Raw genomic sequence first — 15,872 nt, 5'->3', positions numbered from 1 at the left:
TGCGAGAGCCTGATAGCCGTTAACTGCCAGCAGGGTCATCGTACCAAGTTCTTCCCAGGTTTTAGATGTGAAAGCCTGGCCATGGAGGAGGACCACCTGCAGCCTGCACCAAGACATTGCTTTGTTATTCAGAATTAAAAAGAAGGCAGTGTTCACTTATATTTACTATAATCTATCCAGTTTATAGTTAATAAAGACAAAGAATGTTTGCTGCTGAGTCTTGAAATGGGTCCTTCCACTTGTCAACCCACCGTGGGAATATCTGCCGTCCGGTGCTGTCGACTGGCAACGCCTCTCGGAAAAACAGAGGCGGTTCCCCAGGTAGATGTCCGGTGCGGATAGTTATGTTGGTGCTTGGAAGTGGAGGGGGGGAGGTGGCCATCAGCCCCAACTTCTGAGCTTCAAGAGAAGGCTCCATGTTGCCCTGGCGGATGGATGGCAGTAGGAGATACAGCAGCAGGGTGGCCAGCATCACCAGGCCCAGAACAACAAGACGATTGCGCAAGAAATTCATCTTTCCACGAAGGTCGATCTGAAAAGTAATAGAAGTAGTAGTGTCAACATACAGTTTTAATTTTTACAAATGCATTTAATTGTCATACATTAAATACATATGCATTATGTTATACTGTCAAAGTAATACACATCATCTTCCAACTTTTTACTGACCATGGTAATGACATTCAAAAAAGCAAAAGAGGAGCTGTCATTAGATGAGGCTGCCTTATGTAAAACCACAATAGCCTGGAGCTTCTTCCTCCTGGTGGAAACCAGCATGCACGCAAACTGCTGTGGGATGGTGACAGGCAGAGTTTGGCCCAGTCAAACTGTGGAGATATGGAATTGTCACGTGCAGCAAAATTTACTCCAGATTTCTTTCTGCATGAGAAGTTGCATTGACATATCTGAAGAGCAAAATACCTAGGAGCACCAAAAGCTAAATGCAACACCAAAAATGCTTGTTAGCATTGGCAGAGAGATTCTTCCTCCAAGGGAACCACCCACATGCTCCCCCCCGTTCTGTACACCGTTCGGTACACCGTTCCTTGAGAATGTGGCACCAAGCAAGAGGAAAAATGATTTGAAAGTCCTTTATTTGTCCCACAGGGGGAAATTTCAGTGTTCCAGCACCACAGAGAAAAGATATATAAATAGAATAGAATAGAAAAAGGATCAGGCTTTTCATTGGTACACGTTTAATGGGCTATATGCACAGCTCCATTACTTCCTGAAGTTCAGACAGCACCTGTATTTCCCGTGTTTCATGATAGGATGAAATGATTAATCCAGATGTGTCTGGTCATTTACTGAGGTCAGACACACCTGGGTTAATCAGTTCATCCTGTGCCCATCCCTCGAAGAAATGTAACAATGAAATAATGTACCAAACACAGATGGCCATACTTTTGCTGTACATTTTTCAAGGAGGCAATAAGGATTTAACCATAATGGACTGCAGGCGGCTGTAGCTTGACAGAAACCACATCCCAGAAAAGATAAATTCGACAGAAAAACGAACAAACACAAAATGCGTAACATGACTGACCACATTCCAGGAGAGGAATGTGCATGAAAGGTAACATTAGCTGGATGCGCCGTGCTGTAGAAAGAGAGCCTCGAAATGCTACAGCAGATGGAAACATTACCTACGAAGAGGAGAAGCCCAGACACGCTCAGAGAGAGAAGGACGAGCGTTTCCTGTCCATCCTCACGTCTTCTGCATCGCTGTTCGCTTGAGATGAGAGCTGCGGCTGAGGAGCTCCAAACGATGCTGTCGGTGGCTAACTTGGCTTTTATAACTAAAAACCATGCACAGTGATAAAATATCCCTGCAGTTATGGGCGACTGCCAACCGGAAGGAGGCCAAGTGTAATGTGTCGTAGGTAAAAACGTCAAAAAGGCTTATTCACGTGAGAATATGTGACCAGTAAATCACCAGGATCTTAAAGCACGTGTTTCTCGTCGGGGCGCATTCAGTGCTGCACATAACAACACAGCGCAGCCGACGTCACTTCCTGTGGTAGATCTCGAAAGTGCTTATAAAGCGATGATTCAAGTTTGTTAAAATTTAACAACATATTTATAACTCCCTGAACACTTTAAAAATTTGTTTTCATTTAAAATGAGAAGCACTGATGTGATTAACACACATTTGTGTTGGTCTACTCTGCTTCAAAGCAACCATGTTTGTTGAGATAAAGAAGACAAGTCATCTGTACAGATCCAGCATTTATTTGTTCAAGTTAAAAAAAGATTTTACAAAGATTTAGACTGTATTATTTAGTTGTTGTTGGATCACAAAACACAAGGCACCGGCATCAAGTTTATACAGTGAGGATTAAAGGCTTGGCATATTTCATAGTTAGTGAAAAAAATTACAGTCCCTGGAAAATGCATATGCTAAATTGTAAAGTTCATCCTTCAGTAAATCCCGGGTCAAGTAGTTATGTTTTTTTTTTTTTTTTTCAAAAACAAATCTGAGTGAAATTTGGGCAAAACAAGACTCTCTGATGCAGAAAACATTTTAACTAAAGTTTGTCTACACAACTATCTTTTTTGAATCCCTTTGAGTCCCTTCGTAACTAGTAGTCACTGCCAATAATCGATCACGTGTTAAGAACAAAGGAATGTAGAAATAAAGCATAGGTTCTTTCACTGTTAAAAAAAAAGTTTTAAAAAAGTCATAAAAAAAACCGAAATCTTTCATTGCTGATCTGAAATGCTGAGCGGAGCATACATAGAAGTACCAATTTCATTTTAAACAAGATTCACAGTGGATCATTTCTTTAAAATTACATGTGAACAAAAAGTGTTCCTAAGCACATTTATACTGCAATGAGAATTAAAAAAAAAAAAAAAAACGGGAACACCTCACAAAACAAAGCCCAATCAATCTCAACAGACAAATGTTTAAAGTGCAAATAAAACATCCTACAAAAACACTTTTTTCTGTGCCAATCCCAGTTTTTCAGTTTGAAGAAAACAACACAAACACTGGTACTATGACTCATGTTTGCTCTCTTCCTACACAAGCTGCTGTATTAAAACATGAAACATTCAGTCCGGAAATTATATTAACAATGAAAGCAGATGCGATCATTAAACAATTGCTGTACAAACAAGTCAAATATCAGCAGATCCCCAGACTAGTGTAGATGTTTGAGGTTTCAAATAATTCATATAAAATGGTTTTTTGACATAAACACTTGAAAATACAACCCTTATGTTTCAGTTTTGTTGAAACCAAAATGTTCTGAAAACCATTTTACAAATAAATATATCTTTGGCATTTCTGTCATTGGGTTTCTCACAGATCTGTACTAATATTAACTAGATTTACTAGATAACTAATTAGTTGTATTAATATTAAATCCTATCAGATGTAACCTGCATGTTTTCATTCAATGAAAAATGTTAATAACAGTTTGGCTTGACTTGTCTTTATCATAAGTTACTTAAATGGCATGTTTAAATTAATTACTGACACCTACATTTTCTGTTATTCATTCCTTTTCTTGCCATACTTGTTTTTTTGTACATTTGCTTCAGCACATTTTTGTTTACTTACATCTTTGTAGGCATTTAGGAATTAATGTAACTATATTCTACTGAAATAAATTCCCAAAAAATGTAAACAAAAAGAGCTGTAAATATATACGTATATATATATATATATCACTCTGTAACCCTAATAAGGCAGTGATGGTCAGAAACAGGCAGGTCCAGCCATGTTGTTTCTATTACCAAAAAGAAAGATCTAAAAAGCCATTCAGTATCCATTCACATCCCTTCACAAGCAGGTCTGGGTCAGCATGAAGCATGACTGAGGCCTTTGAGCTACGGTTGAGATATTTAACATAATATGATATAAATGATAACCAGGAGTCGGGGCCATCGCACTGCTGTATGACAGATCCTTCATTTGCCTGTGCTCGGATGAAGATCTCCTTTCAGGTGACAGGCTCTGTAAATGTGACTACTGGCATCATCCGTACACTGTAGCTCACCACTGCCAAATGTGGGGTTGTTTTTGTGATTTTTATTATTAAATATCTGATGCAAAGTCCTGAAGAAGACACCAGAGTCAAACACAGACGTATATAACCTATCATGGAGGAGAGAGATTCCCCAAAACCATCAGACACCTTTCAAAGTGAGGCTCGGCTGGAAAGAACAACTGAAAGCTGGTGCTGAGGTACTTCTTCTCTCTAAATTGGCACTGAAGTCTATTTCAGTGTGCTCCCAGGACCAGGCTCACAATTTGTTAATTCCACCTTTTTGGAGAACCAATATGCTCCGCTGCATCGGGCCATGCTATTCTCCTGCAGGATCTGTGTTATTAAGCATCTCGGGTGAACTCTTCTGAACCCTCTTTGTTTCAGTATTACACTAAGTTGGGATACTGTGTTGGACTCATCTGGAATAAGTTTGGGACCGATTGCTTCAACCGTACCACATTTACGACAAATATTCTGAAGTGTCCTTTTCAGGGCTGGCAGAAGCTGTGAATAGTTTTGGTTTCTCCTATTTCCTCAATGCAGCAGAGTGAGGAGGCCAAGTGGGAGTAAAAGGCAAAGAGGCCAGGTCCCAAAGACAGAGGAAGCTCTATTCAGCCCTTTTTCTTTCTGAACGCAGCCGTCGCCCCTGTACCCACTGTAGCACTGGCACTGGAAGTGTGTACGGAAAGCAGCCAGCTCAGCTTGGCCGGGCGCTCCTGTAACCTTCAGCTTCCCACCCTGACTGCTGATCCTGTGCGTGGAGGGGCTGAGATGAAGATACACGTCGCTATCTTGCAGTCGGCGAAGGCAGCGGCCGTGGGATTTACACAGCTCCCGACTGCACTGCTCAGCCGCCGTGGACACGTTGAGGAGATACCGGCCCAGTGCTCCCTTCAGGTAGTCGTTCAGGGTTAAGCAGTTGGCCTAGAGGTTTTAGAAAAGAGGAGAGCTTAACCTCGAATTCTCTTAAATACCGTGCGACTCGGCATGAAACAAGTCAAAAAGGCAGAGGTCTTACACTGCTGCTTGCGTAGGAGGTGTCCCCCCAGAAGATGACCCCTGCAGCTCCAAGCGCGACGCTCTCTCCGATGGTGGAAACCAAGTCAGTCTGTAAAGAGCTCAACATTATCAATGACAGAAAGATGACACCGAATACATTACCACATGCAAAAGGCAAGATTTCAGTAACATTTACAGAAGTACGGTAGCTATTGGTAAGTTTTTAAATTGGCTATGACGGTTTGAACGTATGACCGCCTCCTCTCACCTCAGTTAGGAGTGCCATCTGACTGATGTAAGTGGGCCGTGTATAAACAAAAACAGGGCGAGCGAGTCCACTTCCAACAGACGCCAGGCGCATCGCCTCCTTCACCCTGTTTCGCACGAAGAGCCGCCCGTGATTTGTGGAGCGGAGCGCGGCGCCCATGTAAATGGACGGGAAGAGCGCCGTGCATTCCATCCACAACCAGTTGAGCTGATCGTTGCGAGACATCTCCACAGCCGGACAGCGGCCGGTGTAGTTCTGCAGGCCAGCCCTGTAGTCGTGGTTGTAACAATCCGGGAACAGATAGAAGCCCCACAGCTGATTGGGCCTCAGATTCTTGGCGAGTTTCAAAGTGTCCAGCATGAATTTTCGTGCCCATAGCTCGAAGTCTTGCTGCGCCACTTTCCCCACCTGTTCTGGGGTCCACGTCGGGTTCTTTTTGGCCACCATTACACGGGATTTATTCCTATAGATATCTTTAGTATCCCAATTTCTGATCCACAGTGGACGCCACTCCTCCCAGTCAATAACAGCCAAACCTTTTGCATCAGGCTCTCGTATATATTTTTGCACCCCCTCGGGCATCTTTTCATAGTGCTGAGTGAGGCTGGCGAGCTGGGGGAGGCCTCCGTTCACCGCAGTGCCACCATGCTCATAATAGGGATACAACCCGAGGCGTTCCTTATAGAAAATAGTGAGATTCTGTCGGACAAAGCCCTCATTGGGAGATGCTACAATGTGAAACTGATCTAAAGACAGAGCTACACGATGTCGTGGCGTACATTCCTGTGTCGGTGCGTTCCAGGCAAGAAGTACTGGCTTTTGGGAATATAAAGGCCATCTTGTCTGCCTTATATCTGCTGAACACAAGGCGGTCCATGTTGAAACCACAAGCAGGGTCAACCACACCAGCTGGCCAGCCGAGGTGAGAGGACAGTGGGACATCACCTCCATGGTCACTTCCCACCTTCACGCTCCGTTCTCTGAAGAGAGACAGCAGTTTTGTTAGATTAATCAAACATTTATCTGTATGTCACAATACATGGCTCAGTGATAACGCACAGTGATAAGATACATGGGAGAGAAAGGAAGTCTCATGATTTCAGTGTCAAAGACAAGAAAATCCACCAACAAAGAATAATCGATCTCCCACGGAACAATTCTGCTCAGAAAATTGCAGAATGTTATCCAGAACGAGGATGAAACCGGCTCCTTAATGCGAGTCATCAAGATGGAAACGAAGAAGAGACTCATAGAGACAGAAGGTCAGCTGGATGGTGAAGCTCTTTGGGCCAAATGATTGATTAACAAATTGTTTTTGAGTGGTTCACTATCTGATTGTTAACCACATTATGATAAGGACTATCTTCAGATATTTTCATCTCAAAAATTCACAAAAAACTATCTGTGGATCAAATATGAATTCTTGTTATTAACAGTTTAACAGTGAACCTCACCAGGTATACCCATGTTAAAAAAAGTTTATATATAGATAGATAGATAGATAGATAGATAGATAGATAGAGAGAGAGAGAGAGCTGTATTGTCTTAAGTGTTCATTCTTTGTAACAGTGTCCTAGTAGAAGGAACAGTAGTTTTTTTTTACTTTTTCTGCTGGTATCAGCCTTTGGTTTCAGGATTTTAAGATCCAATTGTAATTAAAATGTAGTTTTTTCTTGTGTCATTTAAGTAATCATATCACATAATTTAAAGGCTTAATTCCATTGACAATAGTCAAAAATTGTGCTTTGGGTCGAATCTGTCAAATTTTTTCAAGTTGGTAAAAATGAAAAGAAGAAGCAAGAAAACAACAAAATACATCTACATAAAGTAACATGATCGTAAGGTAAATATTCATTGCACTATTATGCCATCCATCAAACTTCTAGTTTTAATCTGAACAGTTACAATAAAATTAAGTAAAGGCAGAGATGCAGAGTCAAGTTTTAAAGAGCATCTCAAAAGAGACAGGCTAAAAGACTTCTGCCAGCTTTCCCTGACAGATGTTCATCAATCTTTCATAGTCAGATATGCATTGAAAGATGAGAGACTCAACGCCGTGTTCTTTATTAAACGAGACTTTTCCCTCCGAGTGTGTTTTAAAGCTCTGCAGTGAAGGGCTTTAGCCACATTAGCTCAAAGTTTCATTGAAATTGACCACCATGCTACGGGAGCTAACGGACCTCTTCTCCCTTCCGTCCGGTCTGACCTGTTCCGCTGAAGCCGAGGACGGCCGGCCGTTATTCCGCTAATGTAGCCACCAGATAAGTTACATTTCCAGCGGCCTGCCATGTGAAGACGAGCTGCCGGAGCCCGTTCAGTCCATCCCGGTGGTTTAACACCACGTCCACAGGCTGAGAGGAACTGGAGGAGCGAATGTGCCCGTAAATGTGTTGAGCAACAACAGTTCGCTGCATCTGGCGCTCAAGCAGGGGGGTGTGGGATTACCAGAAATTAATAACACGTTCTATTTAACCACTTTTCTTAACACTTTGTGTATTTTTAATCATTAGTGACTATTAAACTTTCTTTTATAGTGATTACGATTTTCTTAGCGTATTTTTTAGGGTAAAATGACGTCTCTGAGCTGCCTACCACCCCTCAAATCAAAATCTGAATAGTGTGTTCTCTGTGGAGGAAATTTCTCTGAATTAGTTGCCCCATCAAACCCAAAACTGAGATTTTTGCATTATTATTTACTTCGTTTAAAAGTAATCCATCTGCATCTGTGCTTATTCTTGGAAGGTTTTTTTTTACTATCCTGTTTCATGAGGACTTTGTTAAGAAATTTTCTGATTATTTACTGTTTTTATGAAGAAAAAAAAAGGTGTTCTAAAAAGAACACTGTATTTTGCATCAAATACTTTTCAGGAAATTGATATTTTAGGTTTTTTGAAAAGTACTGCTTTGAAATCCTAGTAATTTTATATGCATTTAATAGCATTGCAACAGTTAAAAATTTCTGGCAACTCACTCTTTACACTTAACCTTTATCTGTCAAACTAATCAACTGACCAAGAATCTTTGCAGAGCAAAGATAACATAATTACAACATAACTGTGAAAAGTTTCACTCTGGAGTAAGCAGATACAGAAGTGATCAAGAAAGTTTGTTTTAAAACTAAAAAGAGGAAAACATCAAAGATAATAATAATAATAATAATAAACTAACATTTTAATTATTGTTGTTGTGAATTCAAAGTAATCATGCAATGTTTTCACCTAAAGTTTAGATCCTAAACCAAATCAGAAGATCCATTCCATCATTATGTAATGTTTGACCTGTACTTGTATTTAAGAGGTTCGTAATCAGTTGAAGATCCTAAAAAGCACACTACTGTCGTTTCTGGAAACCAAGTGAGCTGGGCTCTATGACCAAATGAGAATTATTATAGATACAGCACTAAAAATAGCTGGCAATGATATTACTTTAGCTTTTACTTATTTTTCTCCAGAAGAGCCAAAATGATCTCTCTTACCTTATCCTCTTTGAGCTCCAGAGGAAAGTATCTCACAGTTAGTTCAAGTTGTTAAGGATCAGGCCGCATGAGGAACAAGCTCATTATTATGCTCCAGCATAAGCCTCTGAGAGCCTTTTTAACATGAGTGATAAAGTACTTGTTCATTGCTATTTAAATGTCAGGGAAGTCCCGCCTGTTTGATCTTCAGGTTAGTCATACATGCTGAACCTCTCTCACTTATGTAGCCTTGCCCACCTCTCATTCTGAGGAAAGAGGAACTACTGACCAGCTTTTGTAACATCTAGACTTTAGCATGACTCAGCTCAAGGAAATAAACAGCTGAAATTTCTGCCTGACGTGCAATAAATTAATGATCTGGAGTAGATTTGCATGGTCAACTGTGAAGGGCAGAGACTATATTTCATCGAACAATACTTTAATTCTGACGTTTGTTTAATTTTCTGTTCTTATTTTTCCTGTTCCCAAAAGTATTAATTCTTTTTTGAAATCTAAACTAAATGGAAAAAAACTAAATATATATATATATATATATATATATATATATATATATATATATATATATATATATATATATATATATATATGTATATATGAAAATGTAGTTATGTCATCAATTTAGCCAAAAGTTAAAAAAAAAAAAAAAAAAGCTTTAACATTTTCAGTGAAAAACTTTCCCATTTCAATAAAGGTTACAGGGGCACAGCTGCAATACACTTTTTCAGATTTTGATACATTTATCAAGAAATGAGTGGTTGCAAAGTTCTCTCCAATACAGACCTTTTAATGCCATCAGAGACAAGAGTTCATCCAGATGTTCAACCCTGAGTTGACTGAAAGAGGCTGTTTTAGAAAACGATGATCGGCTCTGGTCCCTGAAAAATTGCAGTTAAAAAGAAAAACTCATCCATCTGCTTTATCCAAACAAGGAGGAGCCATCAGTCTGGACTGACCTCCGGTCCATCACATTGAAAACACAGAGAGATAAACTGTCACACAAAATCACACCTGGAGTCAATCCAGGAAACTGATTTGCAAATTTTTGTGTGGAAACCTGAGAACCCATAAATAAACTACACTGGCATTTGTAGAAGATGCATATTTCAAACTGAAACTAGTCAAATTAGATTCTATCTGTGAAACCATTACACCTGTGGTTAACCATCTTAAATCTCAGACATATCGAAATTGAACGTCTGCTAATCGCTCAATCATGGATTATTGAATTACTTTGAAAGGATGTTCAATAAAAGTCAATTTGCTTAAAAATCAAACAAAAGTATTCACTGTAGACCTTTTCAAACACACATTTAAATGGGCAGCTCTTGATGAAGTAGTCTCAGATGTCATTATTGAACCTGTAATTATTTCTCCACACATTAAAATAATCGGCTGTATTTTGGCAATACTCCCTTTAAAAAAAATTGGCATTTGTGATTTCATAATTTAAACTGTACCCAGTCCTTTGTCAGCAAAACCACCAGGTGGGATGTTTTCTGAGTCAATTTCTGAAACGTAATAGCTCAGTTTTCTTCATGGCTTTCCGCATTATTTTAGCTTTATAAAAGTAAACAACAGAAAGTAATTGCACATCCATGTCTCCCCAAGACTCAACTAAACTGCAGTTACTCAGAGGGGGCAAATGCGCAAAGACATGAGCAGAGTAAAATCAATTCTTACAAGCAATAAAGTTGGGTGGATTTTGGCACAGACCTCCTTATCCTCTGAGGAGAGCAATAACAGACAGCTTTGCACAAAACCTGTAGGAAACCTTTTCCCATGGAGACTATACGGATGGCCTTTACTGCACTCTAAACTTCAGCAATACCTCATTAGCAGGCTCTTGTACATGCGCCTCGCTTCCAACAGTGACTTGCCTTCGCAATTTCCTCTGCAAGTGGATCAGTTCATTGCGGGTGGAGGTCAGGATCACCGCAGATATCATCTGGTAATTTCAGTGGTTCTTTCAGGCTTTGTGGACAAGAAGCTCTTTTAAACTCTGGCTGGAAATTCCTCGTTACCGTACAGCAGAACTCCAGAACCAGACATACAACAGTTCTATCCACAACGCAACTTTGAAATTCTAATCATGGTCCAGATGAAGCATGATGAGCAAATTCGACCATCATCTCATTATTTTAGCATAACTCGGCTAATTTTGGTCAGAGTGAAGATTTCTGAGATTATTCCACAGTATTCCGATGTAACTTCTCCAATCTGACCACCAATGCACCGAAGCTAAAAGTTTAATTGTACCCCTCTGATTTTTTTATACCCTTCATTCACATAACTCTCATATGGCTGATCTAACACATCACAATTCTCTTTATTATTCATATATTCACTTAAAACCTTTGTGATTGGTTACTCTGTATATACGTACATGAGTACGTACACCTGAATTCTTTAATTTTGATCACTGATCAATTTGGCTGCACTCTGCTACTTTGCAGTGCCCATTTGCCCCGCGGTCATTTGATACCTTCTTCTGTGATAACCTCCCACCAGTGAACATCAGGGATGCCGAGTCGATCTTTCCTGATAAGCTCCATCTGATCAAACCGCATCACTATTAGATTTATTTTGCTATTTCCTCACCTTGTGACAGATTGCGGATAAAACTCGTTGCCACCTCTGCGCTTTCCCGTCTGTGCACTGCAAGTAGATTCATCTGAAGTTGGTTATGAAAATGTTGCAGTGGTTCAATACACTCTTTGCGTGTGAAGGTTCCCTGCCTCCTGAAGTAAATCAACTATCATACGAGGTTTAAAAAAAAAAAAAACAAGACAACGCAGTTCAGCAATTCAACTTGTAATTAAAAACATTTATAATAAATTAATAGTGAAACATAGTTTGCTAAAGCAGCAAAGAAAACAACAGGATCTCTTAATAGACTCACTGCTGCTGTGTACATGTGTGGCTTTGCCGTCACTGAAGCCAGTCCTTGAAACATTACTTCATTACATGAATCCACTTCACAATTTGTGGGCTACTGATTGTCAACTCCCGAGGATATAATCCATAAGCAGATCCTGTTCCATGCATATTGAAGCAAGTCTTAGCAGTGTCAAAAAAACCAAAGTGTGCGCCGACAACTTTCCTACTTTGACCACTGGCTAGATTCTCTTGGAACTCCTCAGGTTATACGAATTATCCAGGAAGAGCGCCCGTCGCGGCCGTGCCTCATCCCGCACACACTCACACCAACATGCACACAAAATAATTCGTAAACTGAGCATGTTTTTGCCAACTTGGCACCCTTCGAAGGTCCCCACTGGTGACCTACACTGTGTCAAAATGCACACAAGCCAAAAACAGATCACATGCAGAGGCTCAGCACACGCTGCATCAGCCTGTCCACGGAAGGGCATGAAATATATCAACAGATCGGAGTATTTCAAAAGCTGGTTTTTGGGTTTCCATCATTTTGGGGGGGGGGGGGAAACCGAGGACGGAGTTGACACAGTGGCTTGTCCGGGAAGCTCCTCAGACGTTGTCAGGCTTCACACAAGACAACTGGGAAATCTACATGGATGCACGGGTGGTCCAGCTTTAGAATTCCCTGCAGGGACACAAAATACATCCCAATGATGTGGACTGGTGTGTTAAACAGCTGGCACCGATGAGTGAGATTCAGTTATTTCCTCACCTGAGGTCTTAAGTTTTTCTGAATCCTTTTCAGCGTGGCCCGTTTACGGCCATTTTTTGTCAAAATTGTTTCTTCATAGAACTCGTGTGCCAAGTCACCATCTTCATCGAAGAACATAGAGCTGCAAGCAAAGGTACAAAAACATTTGTTTCAGTCTCGCTGTAGTCATGTTCCATGCCCATACATTTACAGACATAAAAGGAGGGGCAAGCCACCAAACACAACAGAAAAGGGGGAAAGGAAAGGTTTTAGAGTGTGAGGTTAAAGTAAAAACACACACTCAGCCTGTGTTTTGGGAATATTCTGCGGAAAATTGTAATGAAAACATTCTGTCGGCTGAGACCTCCTGGTAGAGAAATGGTTGATTTTTTGATGTTGAAGGCTAACAAAACAACAGCTCAGTAAAACAACACCGTAGATCTGCTACGGCAGCAGTACTCTCGAGTCCACTGCTGCCAAATCAAAAGACTGCATTATCAGGAAAATTCAATAAACAGACTTCAGCTGCTTTAAGTTTTAAAAATGAGTGACCCGAAAATGTTGCATGGACCCGTCTAAGTTTATGGTTTCAGCTTTTCCACCGTCATCAACACTGGACCAGGATGAATGTGCAACTCAGCGATTGTGTTTACTGAGCAAACAGAGAACAATGACGCTGGATTATACCAATAATTTTCTGATGTACAATTGAATTAGTTTGGTTTGGGTCCGACAACTTAAGGCGTGTCCATAACAAAATACAAATATGAATAATGATAATCATAATATGATCTTAAGTGTACAAACGAGTGTGTTTATATTCCAAGAAAAACAGTGAGGGAGAAGCTGCATTTACCTTCGTCTGGTAAACACAAATGGTGTTGCACCCGGGAAACTTCGAACTCTTGCCAGTGACTGCTCGTTTCCATCTTTGGTTGAATCGTCCACATTACCTGAGCCAGAAAAAGGCCAAACTCCTTTGGATTTGGAGCCGCTACCACCCATCTTCAGCTGCAGCTCATTATTTTCTCGGTCACAAGGCTGCCAGGGGTGCTACAGTGTGACTGTATTTGATGAAACGTGTTTCAGGAACAAGATGACTCCTGTAAAAGGTGGCCCAAGAAGAAGGAGCTTCATCATTTCAGGAAAAAAAAATATTACCATAAAAACAGAGCTATTTTTCTTTCCAGTTATTTTGAGATTTGACACATTTCTGCAGGATACAGCATACAAAGGGAAAATGCACACACACACACACACACACACACACACACACACACACACACACACACACACACACACACACACACACACACACACACACACAAAAGGTTGTCTTTTTAGTGTATACACAAATTTTAGAAAAGCAGTAAAAAAGAAAGACACAGTGAGAGAAGTTGCTAGAAAAACAGAAATGATGTCAGATATTTTTAGAATCGCCATGATAAAACCAGGACAGGGACTTCTGCTTTGCTTCAAAGAAACATTGTGAGCAGAAAAATGAGCTGATTCAACCATTTTCAGACAGAATGAACTGACAGTCTATATAACAGTCATGATTTAGGTATGAGAAATAAAATGATTATTTTAACTGTAGAGACAACACTGAGGTCACAGATGAGATAATAAAATAAATAATTGATTAATCCCCATAATGATGTTGTGGTTTTAGAGGTTAGGAATTTAGTTTCATTATTAATGCTGATCATGATATTCCTGATTTCCTGGAAGAAATTTGGACAAATCACATCAAATAAATATGTATCTTTCATGTGAGTGTAAAATAAAAACAAATGAAATCTACGTGCCGGCGGATTTGATTTAAAGAACATTTAAACTAAGATTAAACAGAGACCAGTTGAGGAGGGTGTGTAGGCTCACTCCAGCTAATCTGAGCCATGTCCTGTACAAGTGTCAAAAACAGCAAGCCACTACTGACATGGCGGTACTTTATCAGGGCAGACCTCTGCAGACTTCACGTACCCACCACCCTGTCCCCTCCAAGGTCCAAAGTGTTTGATCAAAGTGAATCACATTTTAAAAAAATAAATAAAAAAATAACATGACACCAGATAGGTCTGATGACAGTCTACACAGGACACCGTGACACTACATAAAAAGATTTGACAGCTAACTTGGCTACATTTTCTTTTCTCACAGCACTAATAAGATTAATGCTATATGAGATACTTTCATGTCACTTTCTGTTGCCTGCTTTATCACTGCGAGCAGTTAGTCAGCAGGACATGTTTCTACAGAAAATAGCGTCTCACGAGGCTAACCTTAGCTGCTTTTTTAACCGGCGTTTGTCTCTTTATCAAGGCTGTAAACATACCTACTGCGGATTGCGGTGGGTTCGCAGGTGCAGTATGTTTCTTGGGTGAAACTGTCTGAAGAAATTCCTAATTCTGTACGACCGCAGACCTCGAAACGCACAACCGGGTTAGCTATTTATGCTAGCTCGCTCTTCTTCGTGTATTTGTATTTTTTTCACCCCTTTCAATTTTCAACTCACCTCAAAGCGCTTTACCGCCCTCTCGTGTTGTGGAGGCAGTATTACTCATCCGCGTCAAATACCGTCGGTAAAGTCGATGATCATTCAATACGGAAATAAGATAAGATAAAATAAAATCAATCAATACATTTTGACAGCAATGATATATCTAGCGAATAATTTAATTTTAAATTCTTGAAGCATCGTTGAGTTTTGTTAAAATACTTGATTAAAACAAAGCAGACATAACACAACCAAAAATATTACAGAATATTTTCAAAACCTTACGATTATGAGAAAAGGCCGCTATTTAACACATTTCTTCTTTTATTCATTTTATTAGTTTTTCTTATATATATATAAATTCATGAAATCATCCATGTGTGCAGTGTTCTTGCTGAGCAACACTGTATATGCTATGTGAAATTTGTCTCCAATATTATAACAAAAAACAACAACATAGCATTAAACATCAAACTCTATAGCAAACTAACAATACTGCCACAATCTAAATTATGTTATAAATACTCTAAATTAGTCAAAGAACAGTTTATCAATCAATCGTTCAATCATTATCTCTAAGCAAAGATGTGAATTAATTCATAAATTTGACTAAAGCATGTAGTTGGTTTTATTGTCTTATAATTTTGCTGCAGTAATTTTGCATAAGTACATTTTAAGCTGCTTTTACAGTTTGTATTATTTTTGCAGTGGTTTATGGTACTAACTCAAAGATGCAGAGTTTAAATTCAACAGACCAGATGACACATGATGCTTTATCGATCATTTATTAGAACGCATTTTACTTGTATTCAAGTTATATTAACTGGCACTTTAAAGTACCAAATTAAAAAAAAGGGTTTAAAAACAATTTAAGAACTAAATACAACACAACATGACCATAACAATTACAAGAAAAACTAACAATATTTATAATATCAACACTATAAAAAAAATTAAGCAGCATCAAGGGACTACATCCAATTAAGCTGAGAAAAACCTTTTACAGT

At 39.6% G+C, this 15,872-nt stretch overlaps 3 protein-coding genes across 8 annotated transcripts in view; all 3 read right to left on the bottom strand.

Annotated features, from left to right (window-relative positions):
• Positions 1-1,958, bottom strand: part of abhd14a (abhydrolase domain containing 14A) — a 5,328-nt gene extending 3,370 nt beyond the window's left edge. The window contains exons 1-4 of one of the 3 annotated variants that reach the window (XM_030092617.1): positions 1,647-1,958; positions 670-827; positions 252-532; positions 1-103 (exon numbers count right to left, since the gene is read on the bottom strand). The exon at positions 1-103 is cut by the window's left edge and continues 13 nt beyond it. In XM_030092617.1, the coding sequence (XP_029948477.1) occupies positions 1-103; positions 252-532; positions 670-777 (492 nt within the window). In that variant the 5' untranslated portion in view covers positions 778-827; positions 1,647-1,958. The remainder of the gene's footprint in view (positions 104-251; positions 533-669; positions 828-1,646) is intronic. The other 2 variants (XM_030092618.1, XM_030092619.1) reach the window with 2 other exon arrangements.
• Positions 1,959-2,216: 258 nt separating this feature from the next.
• Positions 2,217-8,849, bottom strand: hyal2b (hyaluronidase 2b). 3 transcript variants are annotated; one of them, XM_030092721.1, is made up of 4 exons: positions 8,741-8,849; positions 5,266-6,245; positions 5,017-5,106; positions 2,217-4,922 (listed from the first exon to the last, which is right to left on the bottom strand). In XM_030092721.1, exons 2-4 carry the CDS (start codon positions 6,214-6,216, stop codon positions 4,533-4,535), a joined length of 1,431 nt encoding a protein of 476 aa, XP_029948581.1. In that variant the 5' UTR covers positions 6,217-6,245; positions 8,741-8,849; the 3' UTR covers positions 2,217-4,532. The 3 variants fall into 3 exon arrangements, with proteins under 3 accessions (XP_029948581.1, XP_029948579.1, XP_029948580.1); XM_030092719.1 differs by lacking the exon at positions 8,741-8,849 and adding an exon at positions 7,472-7,608; XM_030092720.1 differs by lacking the exon at positions 8,741-8,849 and adding an exon at positions 7,446-7,600.
• A 2,686-nt stretch (positions 8,850-11,535) lies between these two features.
• tusc2b (tumor suppressor 2, mitochondrial calcium regulator b) lies at positions 11,536-14,840 on the bottom strand. 2 transcript variants are annotated; one of them, XM_030091701.1, is made up of 4 exons: positions 14,704-14,840; positions 13,225-13,471; positions 12,390-12,510; positions 11,536-12,302 (listed from the first exon to the last, which is right to left on the bottom strand). In XM_030091701.1, the coding sequence occupies exons 2-4, from the start codon at positions 13,371-13,373 to the stop codon at positions 12,237-12,239; spliced, it is 336 nt and encodes a 111-aa protein (XP_029947561.1). In that variant the 5' UTR covers positions 13,374-13,471; positions 14,704-14,840; the 3' UTR covers positions 11,536-12,236. The 2 variants fall into 2 exon arrangements, with proteins under 2 accessions (XP_029947561.1, XP_029947562.1); XM_030091702.1 differs by having other exon boundaries at positions 14,708-14,839.
• Between the last annotated feature and the right edge of the window lie 1,032 nt (positions 14,841-15,872).

This window comes from Salarias fasciatus, chromosome 5, assembly GCF_902148845.1.
Source record: "Salarias fasciatus chromosome 5, fSalaFa1.1, whole genome shotgun sequence".
Lineage (NCBI taxonomy): Eukaryota > Metazoa > Chordata > Actinopteri > Blenniiformes > Blenniidae > Salarias > Salarias fasciatus.
Note: the sequence above shows the minus strand (reverse complement) of the source record. Positions and strands in the feature narration are given on the sequence as shown.